The sequence below is a fragment of the Amblyomma maculatum genome, chromosome 1 (genome assembly GCF_055883805.1).
Source record: "Amblyomma maculatum isolate TAMU_Amacu chromosome 1, ASM5588380v1, whole genome shotgun sequence".
In the NCBI taxonomy this organism is placed as follows: Eukaryota; Metazoa; Arthropoda; class Arachnida; order Ixodida; family Ixodidae; genus Amblyomma; species Amblyomma maculatum.
In genome coordinates, this window is record NC_139344.1 from 85,832,152 (window position 1) to 85,856,730 (window position 24,579).

Here is a 24,579-nt window from a genome sequence, read left to right on the forward strand (position 1 = left end):
GCGAGATATGGAGCACTGAAACGCGCGCGGAAACATCCCTAGTGTTCTAGTCGGGCTGCGTATGCCGCTAGTAAACAGCGAAAGTTCGTGCATACAGCTAAAATGTATTCATTTCTGCATTCTTGCCATTAAATAAATGTGCACTATGATTATGAACAATGTAAACGCGAGCCAGCGACCAAAGGAGGAAGTCACATAGAAACCGAAAGTCGCAGTAGCAGACGATTTTCCCGTGAGCCTTTGCTCTAATCCTTTTAGCAGCGCAGGCAGGCAGGTCACCCAAATGGAGCGTGTGTAGCGACGTGATACAGTTCGTCCGGCAACTATGCGAGGGAACATGTCGGCTGCCAGGGCTATGTGGTCCTCGATCGTTCGTCTCGGGAAATCGACCACAGGACTGCCGCATAGGCTGTCAGTTAGAAAATGCGCTTACTATCCGGTTCAGGATGTTATGTACGGGCTTAGCAACGAGCAAAGAGAGGTACGACTGCTTTTTTTTTTTTTTTTTCCTTTTCATTTTTTCCCCGCATGTCATACGATATTACTACCCATCTGCTACAGGACCTGATTGTTTTGAAACAGGAGCTACCGGCATTCATCTTATCGAATCCTTCGTTTTAAATGAATATCAGGAACATATGGGGGACCAAAATATTTCTACATTTGTGCACTTGCATACTTGTCATACGCTGCATGACAGGTGACCGTTATCTGCTTGGTCGCGCCGAGTGCCCACGCGTGATGTATGCCGGGTTAACGTATTTGTATTGGATATATTTCCGACAACTGGCACACCGTAGCTCGGGGAGCATATTTCTGGCAGTGTCACCTCATTGGCTCGCTGCATTCACGAGACGTCTTCCTCAATTCTTCCTTTACGCTGGCTCCATCCGTACGTGCGGAACGCGTTCATTCCTTGCAAAATGTCGGACATAAGAACTGTTGCGCGTTCTTTACCATTTTAATCCGATGTGGCATTAAATGACAGTATCTACTGTCTACAGATCCTAGAAAGAATTGTCCGCTTCTGCAGACTACGGAATTTGAAACTGCGTGACCAGTCCCGTGGCAACCACGTGTGCTTCAATCTTGGGAGAAAAGTTGTGTCGAATGTTACTCCTTTTTCTTGTTATTCAAACACAACAAGGTCGCTCAGTTGCTGTGGCGTTCATTTTCTGAGCTCTTTGCTGCAGCGACTGCATTTCGATGCAGGCGAAATACAGAAGTGGTCAAAATTAATCCTGGGCCCGTCTGTACTGGGTCTCCCATAGGCCTGGTGCAGCCTCAGGACATTGAACCCTACAAGTCATACCATAATTTTGTTATTCGATATCTGTGCGAGCAGAATACGCTTCTTCGATTGATTTGTTTCTGTGGCCAAATATTTCTTGCATTTGACTGGCATAAATAGAATGCACAAAAATTTTGTATCCTTCCTTAGGAGCACATGTGCTCTACTCTGCAGCTGCAGATTATTTCGTGCAAGTGAGCATGCATTCTCACAATAACATCACACACTAGTGGCCACCTTCAATCACCCACATGAATTTTACTGGCTGTCGGCTGTATGATGAAATGCCAGTTTCTAAAATAATACAGCATGTCGCATAGTTATATATTATTGTAGCTCACCAGTGGAGTTAACTGCTAGTAGTAGGGGTATAGATATATAAAGGAAAGCTGCCACATTCCACAGTGCAGTTGTGTAGCGGCCTGGTGTGCGACAGTGACACTGCAGGGAAGAGGCTGATGCATGAAATTCAGCTCAGCCTAGTTTCCTGTCAGTTTTGAAGGAGGTATTTGCCCAGAAGAGAAAACTGTCCAAAAAGTGCTTTCGACGACGACAACATACTTTATGGTGACGCTGTAATCGATCCAGCAGTAGAAGATTGGTACAAATTCCAGGAACATGATATAATTTACCACACTTTCAGAGTTCTATCTCAGCCTATTGTCGACACCTTTTCCATTGAAGGCAGTGTAATTCAATCTCCTTTCTTTCTTTTCAGCTTCGAGAAACTGTGTTCAACTTTGCTCAGAAAGAACTTGCACCACATGCAAGAGACATAGACAAGAATAACCATTTTCCAGGCTTTCGGGTATGTATAACAATAGTGGAGGCATCAAGTATCAGAGTATGGCTGCCTTATACTTACGAGGGGAAAGGGGGGGGGGGGAGGCACAGTTATTGAATCATGAAAAATGGCCAAAACATCAATTTTTTTTAATCTTGGCAAATGAATGCCCTTCTTTCCATGCTGTGTTGAAGTTTCATTTCTGAAATCCATTGGACACTACTCTAAAAAATGCTTCGTGAACCACAGTAGCCCTGCATATCAAGAAAATGCTCATACAATCAGCATTTTTCGTTGTTCCGGTTTTCTGATCATATGCTCACCTTGTGGAGCAGATTGCTTCACCACTGTTTTATCTATTGTGACCCTATTTGGTTTGTTGCACTTCTAAAACCATGCTGCAGGTCGTTGTTTGTTTTCTTTATAAATTTCAAAAGTGAAAATTTGTAGTCAGCAAAAAAAAAAAAAAAAATCTACAAGTGTCTTAGCTGTAGCTCATCTGTAGAGATGCAATGAATGTTTAACCAAATTTTTGCCATATTTGGTAAACTCTACTGTCAAGGCAGAAATACAACAATTTTTTTTTAAATGATAAACAAAAATTTGTTAGAGTAATATATTGTTACCTGTAGTATGCTCAGATAGTTTCGTGTTCACCCATCAAGAATTGAAAAATATTTTGGTGCAAATGGTGTCCTCCCTTAAGAAAAAAATGATGGCTTGCAAATGGTCATTAAGGCCATACCTAATCCCAGACGCAGCGCTAGCAGCGACTGTCAGTGCTGCATGTGACTGCCGTCGCTGCAATGCAGAAAGAGGAGGATTGGGTCCTCCCTTTCTTCCTGCGTTGCAGCGAGGGTGTTCTCCGGTTGCCAAAACGCTGGCTCGCTATCAGGGAATCACTGTGGCCATTCTCACTGGCTTCACTCGCTAGCGGGGTCAGCGGCATCAGTCAGTCGCTGCTATCTATTCGTCATGGAACGTTCCTATGGGCCCACGCACTGCTTCCTGCAACCTCCCGATAACGCAATTGCTCTCTTCATTTCTCCAACCACAAAGCATCTTTCATGACAGCCAAGAACTGTTAGTGGAGTGTTTCTTGAAGAAATACTTGTGAAAAATTGAAAAACGTTGTCTGTAATTGTACATATGTGTCTTGTTCGAAATCTTTGCCTCAATCTATCGAAAAGGTGAAACAGGTGATCAGCTGCACTCAAATTTTGCATTAGGAAGTAACGTAATCGTGGGTAATTTTTATTTGGTACCATTGCATTGAGCCTCTTTATTCTCTCGCAGTCTTAGACTGAAATGCCCCTGTTTCTTTTAAACAGCAGCTACAATTTTTAAAGTTATTGTAGTTGAAGTGCATGCAGAGACCTAACGGGTTAAGCGAAAAAGGATGCAGTTAGCTGGTAAGAGATTGCCTCGTACCTCATGTCCGGGGATGATAAAAGTACTGTAGGAATGAAACTTTCCTTCAACAAAATAAGTAACCTGAAAAAGTGTCTGATAGTGTTCGAAAGTATTGATTTCTACTTGAATTTCAGTCATGTAAATAGCACTTGGCCTTCATCTCAATATTTTGAAAAAAAAAAAAAAATGAAGGAAAGTGTGAAAGGCCTATGAGCTCTCTTAGAAAAGAATGCAGCTTACTTCAGTTTTAGTTCATTGGAATCTGTCATCGGTGCAGCTTGTTGGAACTTATGCATAGTTGGTTTTGGCAGTGTATGACTTCCTTGTTGAGTTCATAGTTGTAACCTTCTTTCTTTTTTTTTTTATCTGTGGCACATTGTTATTTCAGGACTTCTGGAAAAAGCTGGGTGACATGGGTTTCATGGGGGTAACAGTACCAGGTATGTTACTTGTTGCTGTTAGCCTGCTTTATTTAAATTTTTTCCTTTCAAGCATTTGAGTTTTTTTATGATTATTTTTTGCATCACTTCAGTTTCATTTGAGAGGGGTAAAACCACTACTGAGATTTGCTCACTTTGCACCATTGCAACACAGGTGAAGGAGTATTTTTGTGGCAATAAAGGAAATTGGTTCAGTAGCCTGTGTCTTAAGTCGCTGCTGGCCACTAAGTTAGTATGTGTAGCATAAGAGCTTCTTTCAGAGTGTGTGTTGGCATTTCTTCTGGACGGCTTGTTGCTGCTTACCGTCTAGTTTCTTACATACGAGGTTTTTTTTTTATTATTATTATTATTGTTTTTTGGTGCGTTACAGGAAAATAGGCAGACACTGCTTGGACCCATAGCCAGCGGATAGTAAAGGGTCCAATGAAAAAAGTACACAGGTTGCAGGCACCCAATCGTCAAAGTTAGAGACATCAGAAGAAGGAATTTTACAATAAATGTGAAGAAAGTTAGTTATCGCTTATACATTCGTAAAACTACCGATGAAGAGAAGAAAATATAAACTAAAACCTCACAAATCAAACAAAAGCGCGTAGAACGTATACAAGAATTAAAGCAACGAAAGATGAATGCATAATGTCACCACACTATAACAATACATAATGTCACATGTCGCAGAGAAATAATGCAGCAGATAAAATACAGGTATGTAGGGGTTGCATGGGTAATACCAGGCGAACAATGTAAATTTACAGTAGGCAAGTGCAAGTTTGGACTCAATGTGTTTCATTCATTTTAAGGTAGTATTCTTTTATTGCAGTGGAAAAGTTCTTGGCAACCGTTACGTCATAGAGTAGAGAATTCCAGACGCCCGTAAACTACAGCATATGCTCACCATAAACGTTTCTTTTTATGGGTAAATTAAAATTTCCGTAAGTGTGGCTTCGGGTTGCACGTGACGGGATGTTAAATATAGATAGGGGGTGCTTGGTAAACGGAGATAAAATCACTGTTGCCGTAGCTCTAGCTATATGACTTCTATAGGTGGTGAATCATTGGCAATTGAACTTAAGTTGTACTCTCTATATGAAGCCTGATTGCCTCATAGCTGTGTAGAACACAGAGCAACAGGGATTGGAGCATAGAAGAGCATAAAAAGCGTAGGACTGGAAAGGCATATAAAGCCACTGTACCGGTCCTGGTCCTGTGGTGTAATGTGCCTTGCTGTGTCTTTGTGCCATGTTTTGCAGTGCCTTCATCAACACTGTGTTCCTTTTAGTTAATTAAGTGATGGAGCGTTTACAGTCGTATTGCATTTACTAACTGAAAACCAGCTGGATCGTTAATAATCTGTTAATATATTTACTGAAAGCAGTACAAGATTTTGACATTGGTATTATATGTGTCTTCTCACAAATTAGATGCACATAAGTACTATTAAAAAAAATGCACATATTTGTTACTTTATTGCGGTAGATAATCTGAAGAATGCTACAAAATAGCTGTACGTTGTGAACATTTGCAGTATGTTGGAAAGCTGTGAAGCTCTGATTTAGGGGTGCGCGAATATTTGACATTTTGAATACAGATTGAATATATTTGCTATTTGATTCGTATTCAAAAAACTGATATTCCAAAATATCCTAAAATTACCAAATACTACTCCAAAAATATTTAAACTTACCGCATTTTCACCACACTGCACCTTCACCGCAGTGCTTGACCGCGCGGACTATGCAGTGAAGCATCTTCAAAATGTAACGAGGGTCGTTTTGTGAAGAGGGACCGCCCCGACAGTGTGCGCAAATCGAAGCACTCGAAGGAATTCTCAAAAAATGTCTTCATTTCGGTTTCATCTCAAATGCCGACAGCCATCAAGCAGGTGTTCATCAGATAAAATTACTATGATGCGAATGGTCTTTGGCAGTTTTTTCAGTTTTCAGTTAATTTGAACATTTTTTTTGGTCCGTTGAAAGCCCAATTAACTAGTTTACTGTACTCAGCAGCAATATGGCTACTCTTCTCACGCACCTCCTTCCTGTAAGGAAAAAGTGGTATATGGAACAATGTATACAATATATACTGGATTCTTCAGTACAGTATATATTACTGTGCAATTTTTATTTAATTTTATTTTAAAATATCTGATTCCTGAAATAAACTTTTAATTTTACATTTCTTTTTTCGCTGATGAGATAATCGATATTTGAAGGCATTTTGTCCCCATCATCTTATTTAATTCATATTTGAACATTTCAATATTTGCACATCCCTACTCTCTGTAGCCTTGAATGGGTGATTAGAACAAGCACAAGTGAAAAGTTTTTTTCAATGCATTGTTTTTGTAACACAGTCAGCATGCCTTCATCATCTGGCATTTAGACCTCTGAAATTTTCTTGTCATTGTGTCAAGTGTTCTGCTCTTGTGGTGAAGTAAATGTGCCATCTCAGGAGTGTGTGTTGTCGGGCTAGTTGGTTCTGTACATTTAAGAAGAAATGAGCACTAATACTTGGACGGGGACAGAAGAAAACACACATGACGATTGACAATTGATGATTGACCGTCCAAGTATTAGCGCTAATTTCTTCTTAAATGTGTCATCTGTGTACGTACTGCGGGGACTTGCTGGTTATGGTGTTCAGTTGCTGAGCCCAAGGTTGTGGGATCGAATTCTGACTGTGGTGGCACATTTTGAGGGAGAGAGCATGCATAAATGTTGTGTACTGTTCAGTGTTAGTGCACATTAGCTCTTTCATTGCCAGGGGAAAAAGGGCTGTTTTTCTTAGGTTTCTGACAAACTTTTTTTTGCTGCAAATTGTACAAGAGATAAAAATAGGTAAAATAGATCCCAGTGATGGAAATAAGATGAACATTTAAAAAAAATTTTTATAACAGAAATACTCAGTGTGAATGTTAAAAAAAACCTGGGATGAGTGGGCATAAAAAATTTGAATTTACGAGGTGATAACTTTTGAAATAAATTAGTAAAATAAACATTCTATAACATTCAAAGTGTTTTAAATCTTTCTTGAAACTTGCTAGCAAGATCTTGAAATTATAACACAAATGCATTTTGAGGTAGAAACTTTTTGTCATACTACCTAAAGAAGGCTAACTTCAGCTTTCGATTTGAAATAAATTTTACTCTCTAAGAAAAAAAAAGTATAAGCAGAATTTTTTTACTTAAAGTGAGACACTGTTACAAGAGACACTCGAATATAAGAGATATTTAAAAATGGTTTGGTTGTTTTTCCTATGTCTGCCGTGTTATCAACATTGCATACAAGAGACATGGTTACAAGAGACACTCTGCTACTAAGGACAACTTTTTCAGGTCCCTGGAGTAAAATCTTCACTGTTTAGAAGAGACACAACTCAGGTGTGCTCATGCAATGCAGCTGAAGCATACCAACTCGTACAGGATGCACTTCAGATTGACTCAGCTAAATTCTGTTCCATATCATCATTCTTTTTGTTGTATATGTCAGGAACTGAGAAGGAGTGCTTCCCCATCATTGGACGACCCCGTTGTTTCAGCCACTGGCATTACATTACTGTCACTTACGAAACTAATCAAAATGCATGAATGACATCCAGCATCTTTAACTTCTCGCTGTTAAAATTTGATCACAAGATGAAAGCTCAGAATTCTGATGTCTTTCTCTTTGTGGACAATGCTTCTTGCAGCACCATAGTTCTCGTGCACAAAGCCACCAAAGTTATTTTTTTCCCTCCAAACTCCACACCCTACCAATAGACAAAGGCATTATGTGCTCTGTCAATTTGCTGTACAAAACAAGGTTGGTAGAACGCCTTTTGCTCGACAGGCAGCAAGACTGCACTATAGTAATTGATGCAAAGTTTGCTGTTCAGGTGATTTCAGGTGTCTGGAATGTCCTGAGAAGTGAAGCTGGGAAAAATTGTTTCAGACAAGCGGGCTTTAAATGTGGTGACATGATGTAAGAGAGTCCAGATATGGATACTGTAGAAAGCTTCCTTTAAGATGAAGCATGGGCGAGCATCCAAGAGACTGCTGAGGTACCATAATGTTTTCAGGAATTCGTATCTGCAGATGTGGACCTTGTGTGCTCCCAAAGAGCTTTCAGACTGTGCAATTTTCATGCAAGTAAATGGCACATGTGCCATAGAGGGTGACTATGAGGACATTTCAGAGAAAAAGTGTCAGCTTCTAAGGGTGACGAGCATGTAAGGGTGACTCAAAGAGAGCAACAGGAAGGCTTGCAAAGTGAAGTGCTTTACCTCCAGAATTTGGGAAGGAATACTATCTGCACTCACAAAAATACATACTAGTATGAATAACTTTTTTAAGCTTTCCTGAACAATTTCCTGGTAATGCGTGTGAATGCATATACGTTGATGTGCAGTAAACTGATCAACACAAGGCTTTTATAATTTTTGGTTACAAGAGACCTTGCTTACAAGAGACATCTTTTTCGGGTCCCTTGAGTGTCTCCTGTAACGAGGTTTTACTGTAACAGTATTTTAAACCATTCTCAGTTTCAATTTAGATTGCTTTGGAGAACATCGGTAAAATTACTGTAAAATGTAAAGCAGCTCTAACATTTGTGATAAACTCTTGATATGAAAATATGAAACAAACCACAATGAAATGGAAAAAAAAAAAAAATACTCAGACATTTTTGTCTACCAAAAGCCTATTCACAATGCATTCAATGGCCGTATAGCCGTTGACACTTTGCGGGCGAACGCATGAGCTTCAATGATGCACAGACGCGAAAGCGAACCTGCCACTGCGGGTTCGCTGAATTGCTAGGCTTTGTGGATGCTTCACCGCATAGCCCTCACAGTCCCTGCGGTGAAGCATTCTCAAATGGCGGGGCGAATAAAGTCCAAAAAATCAAGCAATCAGTCGCAATGCATCCGAAATTTTAGGGGCTCATCTTAACTTGCGATCTTAACTCTGTGGAACATATAGCGGTGCTGTTAAAAAGTGTGACTAATAGGGCATGTCTGAAAAATCGGGAATTGATATTTTTGGTCGGTGACTGTAAATGCATACTTGTTCAGGCATATGGCATTGAAAGCTACCGTGGTGGCATTTAAAGCTCCGTAGTAGCCAGGAGGCCTGCTACAGAGTGTCAATCTAAGGTCGATGCCTGGAGTTATACTCAGCCAAAACAAAATCCTTCTTTGCGATGTCAGAAAGAGGTCCTCCCTTTGTTGCCAAGGTGCTACAGATGAGAAAAATATCAAGCATGACATATATCCACCGAGTGAACGAGCTCTATGGAAGAACAAACATATGAGAGGCAGAAACCGAAACGTGCACACATACGCAGCCGCCAACCTTCAGGGCTGTTGTTAAGTTTCAATTTTGGAATCAGAATCCAAGGATGCAACATCGTCTTCTGAGCTGCTGCTGTTGATAGCATCCAACAACTTTTCTCCAGGGGCGACAGATTTGCTTGAAACAGTTTTTTTGCGAATGAGCACTGTTCTAGAGGTTGAGGACATGTTGGGAGCGTTCCATGCCGCAACCTGAATTTCAAAGGCATTTGAAAAATAGTGGTCATGCAGAAAAAATACAAACTATGCTGAAAATAATTAATAAGTACAACCAGATGGCACAGCAAGGTCATTACTCGGCAGCGCTAGCTGAAGGCAAACTCAAGCAAAGACCCCCCCCCCCCCTCCCCCTCCCTCTGCCCGTACCCCTATCTACCGTGCCTGTGTTTGAGTTGGTCTGTTTGTTTTGTTTGTGTGTGTATGCTTTGACTTACGTGTCAACGGCTAGGGCGCACTATGTGCGCCCCCCCCCCCCCTTTCCCTCCCCCATTACAAAGGGATAGTCACATCGTCATTATCATCGGAGCTGTTGGCACGAAATTTGAACTTCAAGTTTTTCAATCACTTGTGATTGAATTACAGTGGTATGGTAACGAAAAAGTTGAAAATCACAAATGTTTGAAATTTTGTGAGCCCTCCATAATGTTGTCTGTCATAGCCCACGTGTAGCTTCCAAAGTTCCAGAACAGTGTGCCCACAACTTGAGTGTGGTTGAAGCACATCATTTGGTTATGTTAATTTTTTCTCATAGGGTTGACTGCACGAGCATGACACTTGCTTAGCATCTTCAGCTTTAAAAGCAGCTAGCTAGTTACATCAATCACTACCACTACTGGCCAGCGGTTGTACTAGTCACAGCTACTTTGACCTGATAACTTTTGTGACAGGTGGTATGTGGCCTTAGACTACTTGGTGCTGCAGTGCAAAACCACAACATAGAAGGATAGCTGCACATTATTAATGAATGTAACTAGAGAAGGAAGTGTTGCGTAAAGTTGGGCCTGCTGGTACCTGGTTGAATGTGAGTAGTGGCGCAGTATGGCCAACAAGTCAAGTCTGATGAAACATGGAACATGTATACACGTCTATATGCAGTGTGAACTTGCATAAATGTATTTGTGGTTTTGTCCTTATCAGAGTAATGTTTCAAGTTGCGCTCACTCAATTTCAAATTATGGACTGAGAAGCTGTCACCCACATGAATATATCCACTTGCTGCATTTGACTTGTGCTTAGGTGCCTGGTGTTCCTTGCTTTTGTTTAATGCAGTGGAGTACGGGGGTCTTGGTGCGGGCTATTTGGACCACTGCATCATCACAGAGGAACTAAGTCGTGCATGTGCAGCCATTGCACTCAGCTATGGCGCCCACTCAAACTTGTGCATCAACCAGATCTGTCGCAATGGCACTGAGGAGCAAAAGAGGAAGTATCTCCCAAAGGTTAGTACCTGTCATACAGTGGGGTGAGAACAAAACTGTTAGCTGATTTTACTGTAAGCAGAATGTATAAGTTTACTAAACGGTACAGAAAATGCGATGAGTCATAAGCAACAAACGTTATCAAGTGTAAGTGCTGACAAGATAAAAGTTGCACGGTTCTATCTTGTAAGCAGTCGGACCCTCTTTCACGTAATGTTGCGTGCATATTTAACTTATCACCTAAAAAACAAACCTTTGCTAGTAGTGCTACATGAAATCACGTTGGGACCTTTCATACTGGGCGCATTTACGGAAACGTCTGAATTAAATTCCAGAACAAGATGTAATTGCATGAGATTGGTCACTGCAGAAGTGTGAGCACTTCGCTATTTGCACCAGTCTGCACCATTGTATGACCTGCCATGTGTTGTTGCAACAGAGGGTTCATTGGTGAAATTGCACAAACTCTGCTTCTAATTGTATTTGCTGCATTCAACAACAGGCATAACTCACTAAGTGGTACTGTAATAGAGTCGAACGTTGAGCTAGTTGTAGTTGGTCACACATCTCTTGGAAGAAGGCAGCAGAGCAGGTAACAACACAAAGCATAAGAAGCACACACAAACACAAGGTCAACGCTGCACTGACAACTATATTGACAAGAACCTGCACGTCTTCTCCCTTCACTTCACATTTGCAGCCAACTTCTTTCTTTCTTATCTTTAACATTCTGCCAGTTTGCGCAGAAATTCCTTCTTCAACAAAACCACTGAAGGCATACTGACACATTGGTCTCCCGAGTCACAGATGAGTCACAGATTGCATATGCTTCATAAATTTCCTTTCCTAACTTATCCTTCATTTTTTTCATAACCTTAACATTGTGAAGGTCAGCTGGACATTTTTGGTCTCTACAACCAATGCAGTCTTTGCAGTGCACCGCGAGATATTGCCATAGCATGCTCTCTAATCCTGTCATTGAGACATCTTCCTGTCTGTCCAATATATTTCTTTCCACAATGCAAGGGAATCTGATAAACAATCCCCTGAATACACTTAGAGTACCTAGTCCAGTGCGAAGTTTTGCATCCAGAGTTGAAGTTCTGGTTGTTAACCCGCACACACATCCCTTTAGCTCTGTTTGGTGCTGTTGGAATAACCCGGATGCCGTGTCTTTAACCAATCTTCATTAAATTATGGGTGAAGCCATGCATATATGGTACTACTGACCACTTATTTTTTTGAGTAAGGTCTTCTTTTTGAATCCTCCGCTTGATTGGCAGGACAATACTTTCTATTATGCTACACAGCAAATACTCAGGATACCCTGCCTCCAGAAGCCTTTCAGTCTGGCTTAGAAAACTTTTTTTTGACACGGTGGTGGCATGATTTCTTGAGAGCCGACGTCAATGCAGCCTTCGCAACACCTCTTTTTACTGTCATTGAATGCTGGGATGCATGTGGAAGAAACAAGCAGTTGTTCGAACAAGCACTTTCTTCCTTATACATTCTAGCATTCAAAGACAGTAAAAAGAGGTGTTGCAAAGGCTGTATTGACGTCGGTTCTCAACAAATCATGTCACCACCGTGTCAAAAAATGTTTTCTAAGCCAGACTAAGAGGCTTCTGGAGGCAGGGTATCCTGAGTATTTGCTGTGTAGCATAATAGAAAGCATTGTCCTGCCGATCAAGCGGAGCATTCGAAAAGAAGACCTTACTCAAAAAAATAAGTGGTCAGTGGTACCATATATGCATGGCTTCGCCCATAATTTAATGAAGAGTGGTGAAAGACAAGGCATGCAGGTTATTCCAACGGCACCAAATACAGCTAAAGGGATGTGTGTGCGGGTTAACAACCAGGATGGACTGGATACTCTAAGTGTATTCAGGGGGTTGTTTGTCAGATTCCCTTACATTGTGGAAAGAAATATATTGGACAGACAGGAAGATGTCTCAATGACAGGATTAGAGAGCACGCTATGGCAATATCGGACTAGTCTGGCACTAATCTCGCGGTGCACTGCAAAGACTGCATTGGTTGTAGAGACCAAAAAGTCCAGCTGACCTTCACAATGTTAAGGTTATGAAAAAGGTGAAGGTTAAGCTAGCAAAGGAAATTTATGAAGCATATGCAATCTGTGACCCGGGAGACCAATGTGTCAGTATGCCTTCAATGGTTTTGTTGAAGAAGGAATTAGAATTTCTGAGCAAACCAGCAGGATGTTAAAGACAAAGAAGAAGTTGGCTGCAGACGTGAAGTGAAGGGAGAAGATGTGCGGGTTCTTGTCAATATAGTTGTCAGTGCAGCGTTGTCCTTGTGTTTGTGTGTGCTTCTTATGTTTTGTGTTACCTGCTTTGCTGCTTTCTTCCAAGAGAAGTGGTACTGGTTGTGGGGATGCAAAGGGCATGGCTGAGGCTTCTAGATTCCCCCAATTTTGTGAAAAGTTTCTCAATTTAGCATTTTTTGCAGAATTGTGGGCCAGCCATGCATTCCTTTTGTGATAATATTACCGTTTGTGCCCATCAGTTACAATAATTTAATTGTTGGTATTGTATTAAGTAATGGTTTGAATTCTCACGAAATATAGAACCTTGCAAGAATTGAAGTTCGGCTTGTTAAGTTGGGTTCATCACTGCCTTTATTAAAACTTCGTCACAGCTGGGGCTGTGACAATAGTAAAAAACACGCTGCCATACATAGCGCCGCTGGCACACCACACCAGTCTCCCGCTCATAGTTGCCAGTCTGGAGCACCACTCACACCACACTGCGGCAGTAACTTTTAGACGGGCTAGATGGTTTTCAGCTTCAGACGACATCCTTAGCGCAAAAAAAACACACGCACACGAGAGAAAAGGCGGGACAAGGGACAAGCGCTACTACATCTCTTCACGATCGCTTGAGTCTTTTCAGGCGTTTGATGAATTTCTCGGTGTCTACTCTACTCTCGTGTGCGTGTGTTTTTTTGCGCTAAGGATGTCGTCTGATGCGGCAGTAACGCGCAACTGCCACACCACTAAACGCTGAACACAACACTCCTTCCCCTTTAGTTCGGACTCAACAGTTGGCCAAAGCCAGCACAAAGTCTCGCAGACGGGATGGGGCCTTCCGAGCTCGAAGTGAGTGACATAGGGGTGGTGGCTCAGCAGGCTCACTTTGCTCCCCTGAAGACACTGGTAGAGGCATAGCCATTGGCACTTTTTGCGGTGTGACTGTATCGTCAGAGGAAGGTTCAGCTGTTGGCTGCTCATCTGTTGGTTTGTCCTCAGGTGGCTCGCTGCTTACTACTTCCGGTGGCGTTCCTTGCATAGGATAAGCTTCTTCCGATGGCCCTCCTTGTGAGGGAAAGACTTCTAGCTGCGGTTCTGTGGGTACTGGTCCCCCACCCATGCAAGGGGTAATGGTCCGGCGACGGAGCTGGTTCACATGCCGGTGCAACACTCGGCCATCTGGAAGAGTAATTTTATAGGAGATTGGGCCTGTGGCTCGGGCTACCACAGCGGAGACCCACGGAGGACTCTGGTCATAATTGCATGCAAACACTGTCTTCAGGCTGGAATGAACGTGGCATCAGCAGCGTTCGAATGAACGTGGCATCGGCAGCGTTCCTGTATGCTGGGAGGACCTCTCCGGGGCCCTGTCGGGATGCAGCCAGTCCAGCATGGTTAACAGCCGGCGGCCCATCAAGAGTTCAGCTGGTGATCGCCCTGAACCTGTGTGTGGGGTTACATGTCGCCGTAATATGAAATCTGCTAGCCGCTGTGTCCAATTCCTCTGAATATTGTGGGGCAGCGCTTCTTTAGTGGTTTGCACCATCCTTTCAGCTTGGTCATTTGTGGACTGATGAAAAGGTGCAGAAGTCACCTGGCAAATCAGGCTGGCATTGAGAAACCACCGGAACTCAGCAGAAGTACACTGAGGCCTGTTGTCCGACATGATAGTGGCTGGGAGGCCATGCGTTGCAGTTTCTGTAAGGCGTTGATGAGTGACTTCGAGTACGAGTCCACTACGATTAAGAACGTCGATCCTTGGAACGGCCCCGCAAAGTCAATATGTAGGTGGGACCGTGATGTCCGGGTTGTCTCCCGTGGATGAACTGGTGCTCTGGACATCTCTGGCCATGTCTCCTGGCACTGAGAGCATCGTCACTTCAATTTGTCAATAGTTGCATCGATTTCCGGCCACCATACATAACTGCGGGCAAGTGCTTTCATCCGAACAATTCCCGGGTGCCTGGCATGCAAGGCTTCAAGAATCCTGGAATGTAGCTTCTGTAGAATCGCCACACGGTCACCCCACAGCAAACAGCCTTTGTGGGTCGAGAGTTCATGTTGCCTGGTCACGAATGGAGTGAACTCAGAACTAATGCTGTGCTTTGGTGGCCACCCCTTCCGTGCCCAGTTGAGTGCACGGGATATGATATGGTCCTTGGCAGAATATGTGGCGATGTGAGCCTCACGGAGTGGGGGTTCTGGGAGAGTGTCTAAGAGCATAATGATCTCTGCTGGGAACGGATCCTTGGGTTGCTGGTTCGTCAGGGGGATTCTGCTGAGGCTGTCCACGTGGCCCAGCTGCTTTCCAGGTTAGTGGAGGAGAGATACTGGTACTCATTCAGAAAAATGGACTAGCGCAGCGTCCGAGGTGATAACATCTGCGGCGTCTGGCAGTCTGAGGTGAACAACCCAAGAAGTGGCTTGTGGTCTGTGTGGATCTGAAACGGCTGGCCAAATACAGAGTCATGGAACTTATTTACGCCTGTAACCACTACAAGCTCCTCTTTATCAATCTGAGCATAATTCCGCTCAGTAGTAGACAGCGTCCTTGAGTAGAAGGCGATTAGTGCTTCTCTGCCATCCGGCATTTTGTGACTTAGCACAGCCCCTATTCCAAATGGTGAGGTGTCAAGCCAGAATAAGCGGTTTGTTTTTATCAAAATATGCAAGACCTGGTAGGAGGTGTATCATGTTATCAAACGCTCTCTGCTGTGTGTGACCAAAGACCCAGGGTGCATTCTTGTTCAAGAGCCAGTGCAGTGGTTCTGCAACAGTTGCCTTATGGGGCAGAAATGCATGATAACAGTTGAGGAGCCCCAGGAATGCCTGTAGCTCAGTTTTGCCTGCAGGACGTGGTGCCTTCACGATCGCTTGAGTCTTTTCAGGCGTTTGATGAATTTCTCGGTGTCTACTCTAAACCCTAAAAAATCTACTTGAGCCACCCCGAGCTGGCATTTCTTTTTCCAGGATAGCTTGCTGTATGAGCTTATCCAGCTCCATCTCGATTTTCGGTTAAAATATGAAAGGTACTCTGCGTGCCTTCAGTGTGATTTGCGCAACCTCAGAATTGAGTGCAAACTGCACAGGTGGCCCCTCGTAACACTCCAGTGCTCCATCAAACACTGAACTAAACTCCTGGAATATGTCAGCAATTGAGTAGAACGGCTGGTTGATATGCTGCACTCCTGTGATGTTGATACCCAGCGCTGGGAACCAGTCCAGTCCAAACAGGCTTGGACGCTTGGCCTTGACTATGATAAGACGTAACAGAGCATCAAGATAATTAAACTTCACTCTGAACGTGCCATATCTGTGCACAGCTATGCGATTGGCCTGGTAATTCTCCATCATGATATCCAGCGGTTTCAGCGATGGTAAACGGCCACTCTGGAAAATCCGCCTTGCTGTGGCGTCAGATATGAGTGAAAAAGTTGACCCCAAATTCACCTCCATTCGGCATGGCTTACCTTTAATTTTGACCACCACATGCATCTTCCTCCGGGCGGGTGCAGGTTTATCGTAGATAGCGGTCGCAGTTTAGTCATCGCAGTAGGAAATATTCGTGCAGTCATCTGTCTCGGAGTTCTGACGGTAGTCCCTTGGCCTTCGAGAACGGCAGACCCTCAATATGTGACCCGTTTTTCTGCAGCCCCTTTACTGGGTATCCCTGAAACGGCACAGACGCCGTTCGTTGGGGCCACCGCAACCAGCACAGGTGACGCCCCCTGTTCCTTCTGGGTTCGTCCGCTGAGTAGGAATGTTTTATAAACGCAAGACATCTTTGGTGGTGTCTTGCTCATTATCGACGTCCACGCTCGTTTCCTGATGTGCTGGCTCGATGCGCGGCATGGGGACACTTGGACGGACGCCACGGTTAGCTTCCCGGTCAATGGCCTCGGCAGGAGTTGCCTTCTCCACAGCAGTAGCGAGGGACATTTCTTTCTTGGCAAAAAGTTGTCACTCTACCTTGTCGTTCTGCAACCCAAAAACAAAACGGTCTCGCAGCGCGGTGTCGAGGGTGGTGAAATTGCAATGCTGCGCCGTGGTTCGAAAGGCAGCAAGGTAGGTGGCTGCCGGCTCTCCTTGTGCCTGGTCGTGGCGGTGGAACTCGTATCGCCTTGCGAGCTCCGGTGGCTTCGGGGCTAGGTGCTCCCTGGGTACGGTGAGTATTGTTTCGAACGGAGTATCCTTGAGCTGGGGCTGGCGCGACGAGCGCTTTCAACAACTGAAAAGTGACGGCACCGCAACGGCTAAGGAACGTGGACCACTTTACCGCCATCTCTAATACTTTGCGCATCCAGGAAGAACTCGAAACGCTGTGCATAATCTTCCCGGCCCTCGGGGCAAGACAAGTTGAAAACTTCAATGTAGGCCTCACTGGAGGTGGCGGCCATGCTGCACAGGTGGGCGCCAGCAATGCCAGCTTCCCTTGGCAGCTGCAGCAACGCTGTCGACCGAGTGTCCATCATCCTCGTCGCCAATGTTAAGTCAGGTTCATCACCTTTATTAAAATCGTGACAACAGTAAAAAACACTCTGCCATACACAGCGCCGCTGGTACACCACGCTGGTCTCCCACTCATAATTGCCAGTCTGGAGCACCACTCATGCCACACTGCAGCAGTAACGCGTAACTGCCACACCACTAAACTCTGAACACAACACGGCTGGTGCCTTGACATACTTTCTTTCCAATCCACTAGGGCAGGCTAGCACATCTATTACTGCGGTCGAGTTGAGTCAGAAAACTGGCAGCAGTCAAAAGCTGTACTGCCGCGTTTGAACAATGTACTGTTTCTTTTTTTTTTAAATCATCCGCTCCAGAAAGCACATGGCATTGTGTCTGGAACCAAACTACAACTCATCATCATCATCATCGTCACTCTGACTGCACCCACTGCAAGGCAAAGTCTTCTCCCATATTCTTCGGTCTAACCCGATCTTGTGCCAAGCTTCCTAATCTCATCCGTCCACTTAACTTTCTGCCGGCCCCCTGCAAGTCTCAAAAAATAAGCATGCACATTTTGCGCCAATCAAGTTTGAGCCAGGTCCTGCTGATGTAGAAGTTAAAATGAGCCAAATCCTCCTTCTCTTGGAATCAACTCTGTCTCCCTTAGAGACATTCGGTTATCTTGCCTAAACAACGAATGCGGTGCGATGTACATATACATTTTATAAAAGCAAACTTCTCGGAGATGTTAGGCCTTGAGGAGAAGCATGCAACTGCTGCTAAGCAAAAGTTTGCAGGCATTAATGTGTGCGAGGCTTCCCGCGAAATAGCTCAAATTCTTTGTTCTCAATTCACGGCATTTAAGATCTTGTGACTGTGGTTAGATACAATCGAAGTTTAAGTGCTTATCAACTTGGAGATTAGTGCTCTGTACATATCGATTATGCCGACCAAGCTCTACTGTGCAGGATTGTTAGCACAAGGCCCAGTTTCTGAGTGCTCATACAGACCATTATGATGAGGTATTCCAAATAGAAATCAGTTTGTTTTGGTGCAGATTATGAAATCATTTTTCAGTTCAAATTTTGGAGACTCATAACATTCTTTTTTTAAATTTCCTAACTTGGTTCGGTTAATGGCATCTAAATGGTTGTTTCCTTTTTTTGTAGCCATGGCCGGTAAAGAAACAAAACAAATGCTTTATTTTCACTTTTTTCTTTATTTTATTCTCAGCACAGAATCCTGGAGTTGGCACATTGCTGGCGACGCCTTAGTGTGGCATTCATGCTTTGAGCAGAGTGTAGTGCTCTGCTGCGAAAGTCATGTTTGTTCTGCCTCTTTTTACAAAAACTGTGCGGTTCAACACCAAATATTGAAGTCTTCTCTCTCCCTTTGACTTTTCTTTTCTCTGCCTTTTTGCAGCTTATAAATGGAGAGCACGTAGGGTCACTAGCCATGAGTGAAGCTGGCTCGGGTTCGGATGTTGCATCCATGAGCCTCACTGCTGTGAGGGATGGTAGGTAGCTGTTTTTGATTTTGATAATTTGTTTGATCCTTTTCAGAAAGTGTACTCAATCTAACATGTGCGCAATGCACAGTGATACAGTTGCCATTAGACAATGTGTTGCTACTTTTGGAAGGCTTAGTTTCTACCGGGCAAACAAAGTAACGTCTGGCGAGCCACTGAGTTTTTTCCCAGAATATGTGTTAGCAATTTTGTACGTGTAGCAAGTTCAGTGAAACTATGTCTGTGAGTGGTTTGAGTGGAGTGACACAGTAGTTACTAGCTAACACTGAGGCACATTATATTGGGGCTGAGTAGCTTGATTTTCTTTGTGTGTTTGGGATCTACTGCAGCCAACCTTGCATTTCTAGCTCATATTTTTTTATTTTCTGCTCACTGTGAGCACTGACTATGATGTTATCGAAAGTATTTGTTATATAAACTTCACTAAAAGAACACATTTTTGGAGCATAGCTTTGAACACATCAAAGCATAAGATTAACAATTGTAATATTCCTCAGATGCAGATAGGATAATAGATGACATCCTGTTTGCAAACAGTGTGGCATCAAGGAGGCATGTAGGCAGGTGGGCGTGCCGAAAGAAAACTGGCTTGTTCTCCCTGCTGTGCAGAGCATTGCGGAGCTGTTCGATGATGTACAGTTTCACCTCTAATTTTGCATTAGTCAAATATAGGTCAGGCCAAACTACATGCACTCCTGAGTGTGTACCTATTAGTGATTCATACCTGGAAAAATGATCTCAAGTGTCCAGCAAACATGCACTTCAGTGGTATTATTGTGTTCTTAGAACAGGAGCGGCCCCTAAAATCTTCCCAAATGTGAAATAATAGCTTGTTGCAATATAAAACATGTTGGAAAGGGTTGTTCTAGACCTCAGCATCAGGTCTAGAACAACCCTTTTCAACAGGTCTAATCACAAAGGAGAGTGCTGAGCTCCATGAATTGTGGACATTTGTAATCGAGGACAGCAGCATGCAGACGAGCTCCATTCTTGGTTCTGCGATCACTCTCAAGTACTGGCAGTTTGGAATAGCAAAAACAAACAAAAAAAAGTTTTATCTTTGTATAGTACGAACGAGGGAAGATCAACGAAAGTATTTATTTGTACTACATTTCGCGGTCGCCCCACGAATCGTCTCCGCACTTTCGCGTCCAACGCAAAACCACACCAGGCATCAAATAGTCCATGAACCTTCATGTGCTGATGCTGGTTCGCTCCCGTTTACCCACTGACATGCTCTATCAGAGAATTTCATGCACCGTGAGAAGAGCAGCCACATTCACCCCAGTAACTACAGAAAGCACATGGTCCTCCGGTGGTTCTAAAAACAGTAGGCGGCTCCCAGATCGGCCGGCCATCGTGCGCCGCGCTCGTGCCTGTTCGCGTCTAGCACCATGTGCCGGTGCGCGGCATGAGCGCCCAGGAAGTGATCTCAGATTCGAGGTTTTCATGATGGTCGTTTGGTTGTCCAGTGCATGTATCATCTGCCGAGAGTTCCTTGCTAGAGACCTCTTTCTGTAGAAACTTTTTCAGTACCTCTAAACGTGTTAGGCATATAGTCGAACCTCATTATAACGAAGTAGTACGGGGTGCGAAAATTTGTTCGTTATATCTGATTATTCGTTTTAAAAGTGCACGCCCAAATCCCTGTAAATAAGCTTGCTAATAAAATGAAACAAAATGCACAGTAATATGGACAACACAAAGGTGCTAAAGCGCAGAATTTTTTAATTAAAAACTGGGCATAAGCACGAAATCTCACCTTTCGTTCTATGTTGGAGAGCACAAATGTACACTAAGAAGGGATGCTGCCTCTGCGCACAATTTGCGCGACTGAGCCAATGGACTCTGGGAGTATAGTGCACACGCGTGGGTCGGTCGCAGTGGCAGAGGTGGGGCAGGGGCCCACGCCATGACGAGGCAATGTTGATGGCATGCCAGTCACATGCCTGTCAGCCGTTGCATGGTCGTACTAGAGCAGCGGTGGCGGCGCTAGAGTCCGGCCATGGCCTATCATGACCTCCGAGATCACCGGGCATGAAGGTGTTATTTCGGAAGCTATGGGCCATTGGTGTTAGTTTTTGTCGCCGTTACTAAATGATGCGGCATGCGAATGCGCAGGCGATTTAAACAGACTTTGGTGGCGCTGCTCGAGTCCGACCATGGCCGTTCACGACCTCCGAGATCACCGTGCTCGGGAGTGTGATCTTGAAGGCGATAAGCCATTGGCGATAATTTTTATTGCCGCCGCTGAATGACTCGGCACGCAAATGCGTGAGCGGTTTAAGTTTAAACACACTTCTACGGCGGGCAATTTAATTGATTGAAACATTGCATTTTTTATGTTTTTTCCGGCTCCTTTACGCATTTTTTGCCTTTTTAATGCAAAAAAAACTGCTTTGTTATAACTGATCTAGCGTCAGAATTTGAAATTTTTCTTTCATTATGCAGAAAGAACTTCCTTAAGTGCGACCAACATGCTCGGTAGGAATGCTGGTCAAGCACCTGCGATTCGGCTGTAAGGCATGGCTAACATGGCTGAAAGGCTAGGGAAAGATCCTTGCCACATGCCGAGTGATCTTTCTACATTGTGCGAAGTGCGATCAACCTCCTTCCGGTCGCGTGTGCATCGCGAGCACCAAGGTCGCAACTATCGTGGGGCCAGCTTGGTGAAACGGAAACCATTGAAACAGCCAGCTGATGTCACCGCTAGATCGCGCCTTCTGGCTGGAAGCGTGATGCTGACAGCGCTGATTATAACGAGGCCAGAACTGCAAATTCAGGCTGAAATTTGTTCAGATTCTCATATAATGCGAGGCGGAAATCTGTCATGATAAAATCTGGATATAAATGACGTCGTGTTATACTCAGGTTTTTACGGTGTGTTCGCCCTAATAAACACATGGTACTGCTGCTAGAAGTAATATTGCAAAAAGGGGAATTGGGGCGGGGGGGGGAGGGGGGCTAAGGTATGATGGGGCATACATCTTTTATCTGCTGGTAACAATAGGGAACCCTAGCTCAAGTTTCGCCGCGTGATGGCAGCGCCGCATTCCTGGCATCGTGGCGAAATGTGAAACGATGGGACGTCGCCGAAGCAGACGCTCCGCTAGCTTCCTGTGCACATGCGGCGATCGAGTTGCGCCTGGCGGTTATTTGGCGATACAAAAACGCTTCCGCTGATGCGAAACGGAGGTACTAAGCAGCATTGTGTCATGGGTAGCCACAATAGTAGGCGAAGCGCCAAAAGACGAGGCTCACGTGTGGAACAGATTTCATTGGAAGCGTTTCCACAATACCTGTTTTCCAACCGCATGACAGTATTCTGAGAAGTCTCGCATTCTTTGTGGAAACGAAAAGGGCCAATTTTCCCCTTCTCCATAAACTCAGAAATGTTCGACAGTTGACAAAGACGTCTTAGAGAGGCATCAAAAGAGTACAATGATTTAACACCATGTATACGAAGTGAAGGGGGTGGAGGATTATCCTGCTCTTCGCTCCGCGCGTGTCTTGCTTTGCCGATTTTCTGTGCTCTCTCCCTGCTTCGCGAGTGCTCCGAAAGCAACCAAATCAACAGATATCCAGCGTGCGACGTACGCGATCGACAGTGATGTGTGAATGTGCTTTACGACCAAGAAAATACCTAGGAACGAGGCCTTTTTTTTGTGTGTGTGTGTGTGTGTGTGGGGGGGGGGGGGGAACATGCTTGGCTGAGCCGCTTTGACAGATTTCCGCAAATTGGCCAATAAATGAACCAACATTATTATTATTCATAACAAAAATATGTTGGAAGTGCAATACAAAAGCGATCCTAGTTATGGCTCGATTGACACTACTCGCACGGAGCACCCCATTCGCGTCACAGGTTTCGTAAATGCAAACCAAGTATAAGTGAAGCACAAGCATTTAGTAAGAACTGAAATAACGCACTATTGTAGTACAGGCTTGGATTTCACCTTCCTTCCGAGCCAGCAAGCCGGTTATGTCGCGTGCAGCGCGCAGCACGCATGTGCTTTTGAGACTGCTAGCGTTTGTGCCTTTGAAGAAACATCTCCTTCAGACTATAGCTTATTCTTCTACTGCAAGATTTGCTTTAGTAACGTCGTAATAATAAAAACAAAACCTTATATAGATCTCATGCTACAAGCCAAAACGATGATCAACAAGCGAGCAGCTTTATTTCAGAGTACTGATAATACTTCCGCAGTTTTTAAACATATTATAATGTAGCGTGTGCAACAGCAGCCGCTAGGCGGTTGCTCATCGAGAGTCTCGTGCGTGGACTCGAAGAAGTGGCCCCGTGGCATTCGACGAGAAGCTGAAGTCTGCTGCTGTCACTCGGTGCTCTGGACCTGCTCTCTTGTGCCTGCTAGATCAACCCCCTATTAAAAACCAACCTTCTGGTTACAGGCCTAAACGGCTATGTGACAATATACGGCAATATAGTTACATAGCTGACCTACCTCGAGATAAACTTCCTACGTTTTCGCCAATGTGGGAAATGCATTCACAATCAATATTTACTCATCGCCGTCTGTCGTCTGCTCTACAGTGCAGACGTGAATAAAAATTTTCTCGCCTATAATTACGTTTCCTCCATGGAAATACGCGGCAGGTTGTCCAATCATCAAGACGGAATGCAGGCGGCATGTCTCAATGCACCTGCGGGGGCGCGTCAGGGCGCGTGCTCGTTCGAGAGAAAGCGCGCGGCGCACGTCGTGAAGGCAGCGAGCCAAGCCGGCGGCGTCCCAGTGTGTTTTTCTGCCATAGATGGCGTTGCCCATCAGGAGCCGCAGCGCTGCCCAACGATGCTTTGGGAGCCTATATTATGATAGTGGGTTGTGAGGCAGAGCTACTGTGCAAACCCGCATATAATACGAAGTTTTCTTCCCGCTTTTATCATGTCAGATTTATGCCTCCTATTATATGCCGAAACGAAAAAATTTCAGCCCAAATTCGCTGTTCTATTCTCATTATTATTCAGCACTCAGCATCACAGCAGGCTTCCACCTGCAGGAGATGCTATTTAGCGATGGTATTGATTCACTGTTTCTATGATGTTGGTGTCACCACTCTGACATCACTGCCCTCACGACCACGGTGCTCATAATTCGCGATGCACATGTGGCCGGAAGCAGGTCAAGCATATCGCGCGCAGTATCGGAGCTGCGAATGCAGCACTTGACATTTTGCATTTGTTTCTCATGCTCCTGTCCAACCCGGATTGTGGACACTCGACCAGTATTCCCAAGGAGCGCGTCAGTTGTGCTTTCAAGGAATGCGGAATACCAAATGCATTTAGAGGTACCGAGGAAGAGTTTCGACAAACAGGGTGTCCTGGAAGATGATATACTGGGCTACGACGATCTTGAAAGCCTCAAGTCCAAGAGCACTTATTGACACATATGCCTCGTGCCTGTGCACGGTGCTAGATGCGAACGGGTGTGGTGCATGCTAGCTGGCAGCTAATACACAGCTGTCTCTCACTTTAGCTGGACACGGCCTACTGACTTACAATCGGAAAGCTTCTGTGATTGCCAGGGTGAATGTGAGCTGCTCTTCTTCTCACAGTGTGTAAAAGTTCCTGGTAAAGTGTATCGGTGCGAGATACAGAGCGAACTAGCACTGGTGTGGAATGGTATAAGTAGAGAGTGT

At 44.4% G+C, this 24,579-nt stretch overlaps 1 protein-coding gene across 1 annotated transcript in view; it reads left to right on the forward strand.

Moving 5' to 3' along the window:
• Positions 1 to 276: 276 nt before the first annotated feature.
• Positions 277 to 24,579, forward strand: part of LOC146203015 (isovaleryl-CoA dehydrogenase, mitochondrial) — a 71,995-nt gene continuing 47,692 nt past the window's right edge. Inside the window, exons 1-5 of the mRNA XM_084588497.1 lie at positions 277 to 481; positions 2,010 to 2,099; positions 3,877 to 3,928; positions 10,527 to 10,696; positions 18,819 to 18,912. Coding sequence (XP_084444623.1) covers positions 326 to 481; positions 2,010 to 2,099; positions 3,877 to 3,928; positions 10,527 to 10,696; positions 18,819 to 18,912 — 562 coding nt within the window. The 5' untranslated portion in view covers positions 277 to 325. The remainder of the gene's footprint in view (positions 482 to 2,009; positions 2,100 to 3,876; positions 3,929 to 10,526; positions 10,697 to 18,818; positions 18,913 to 24,579) is intronic.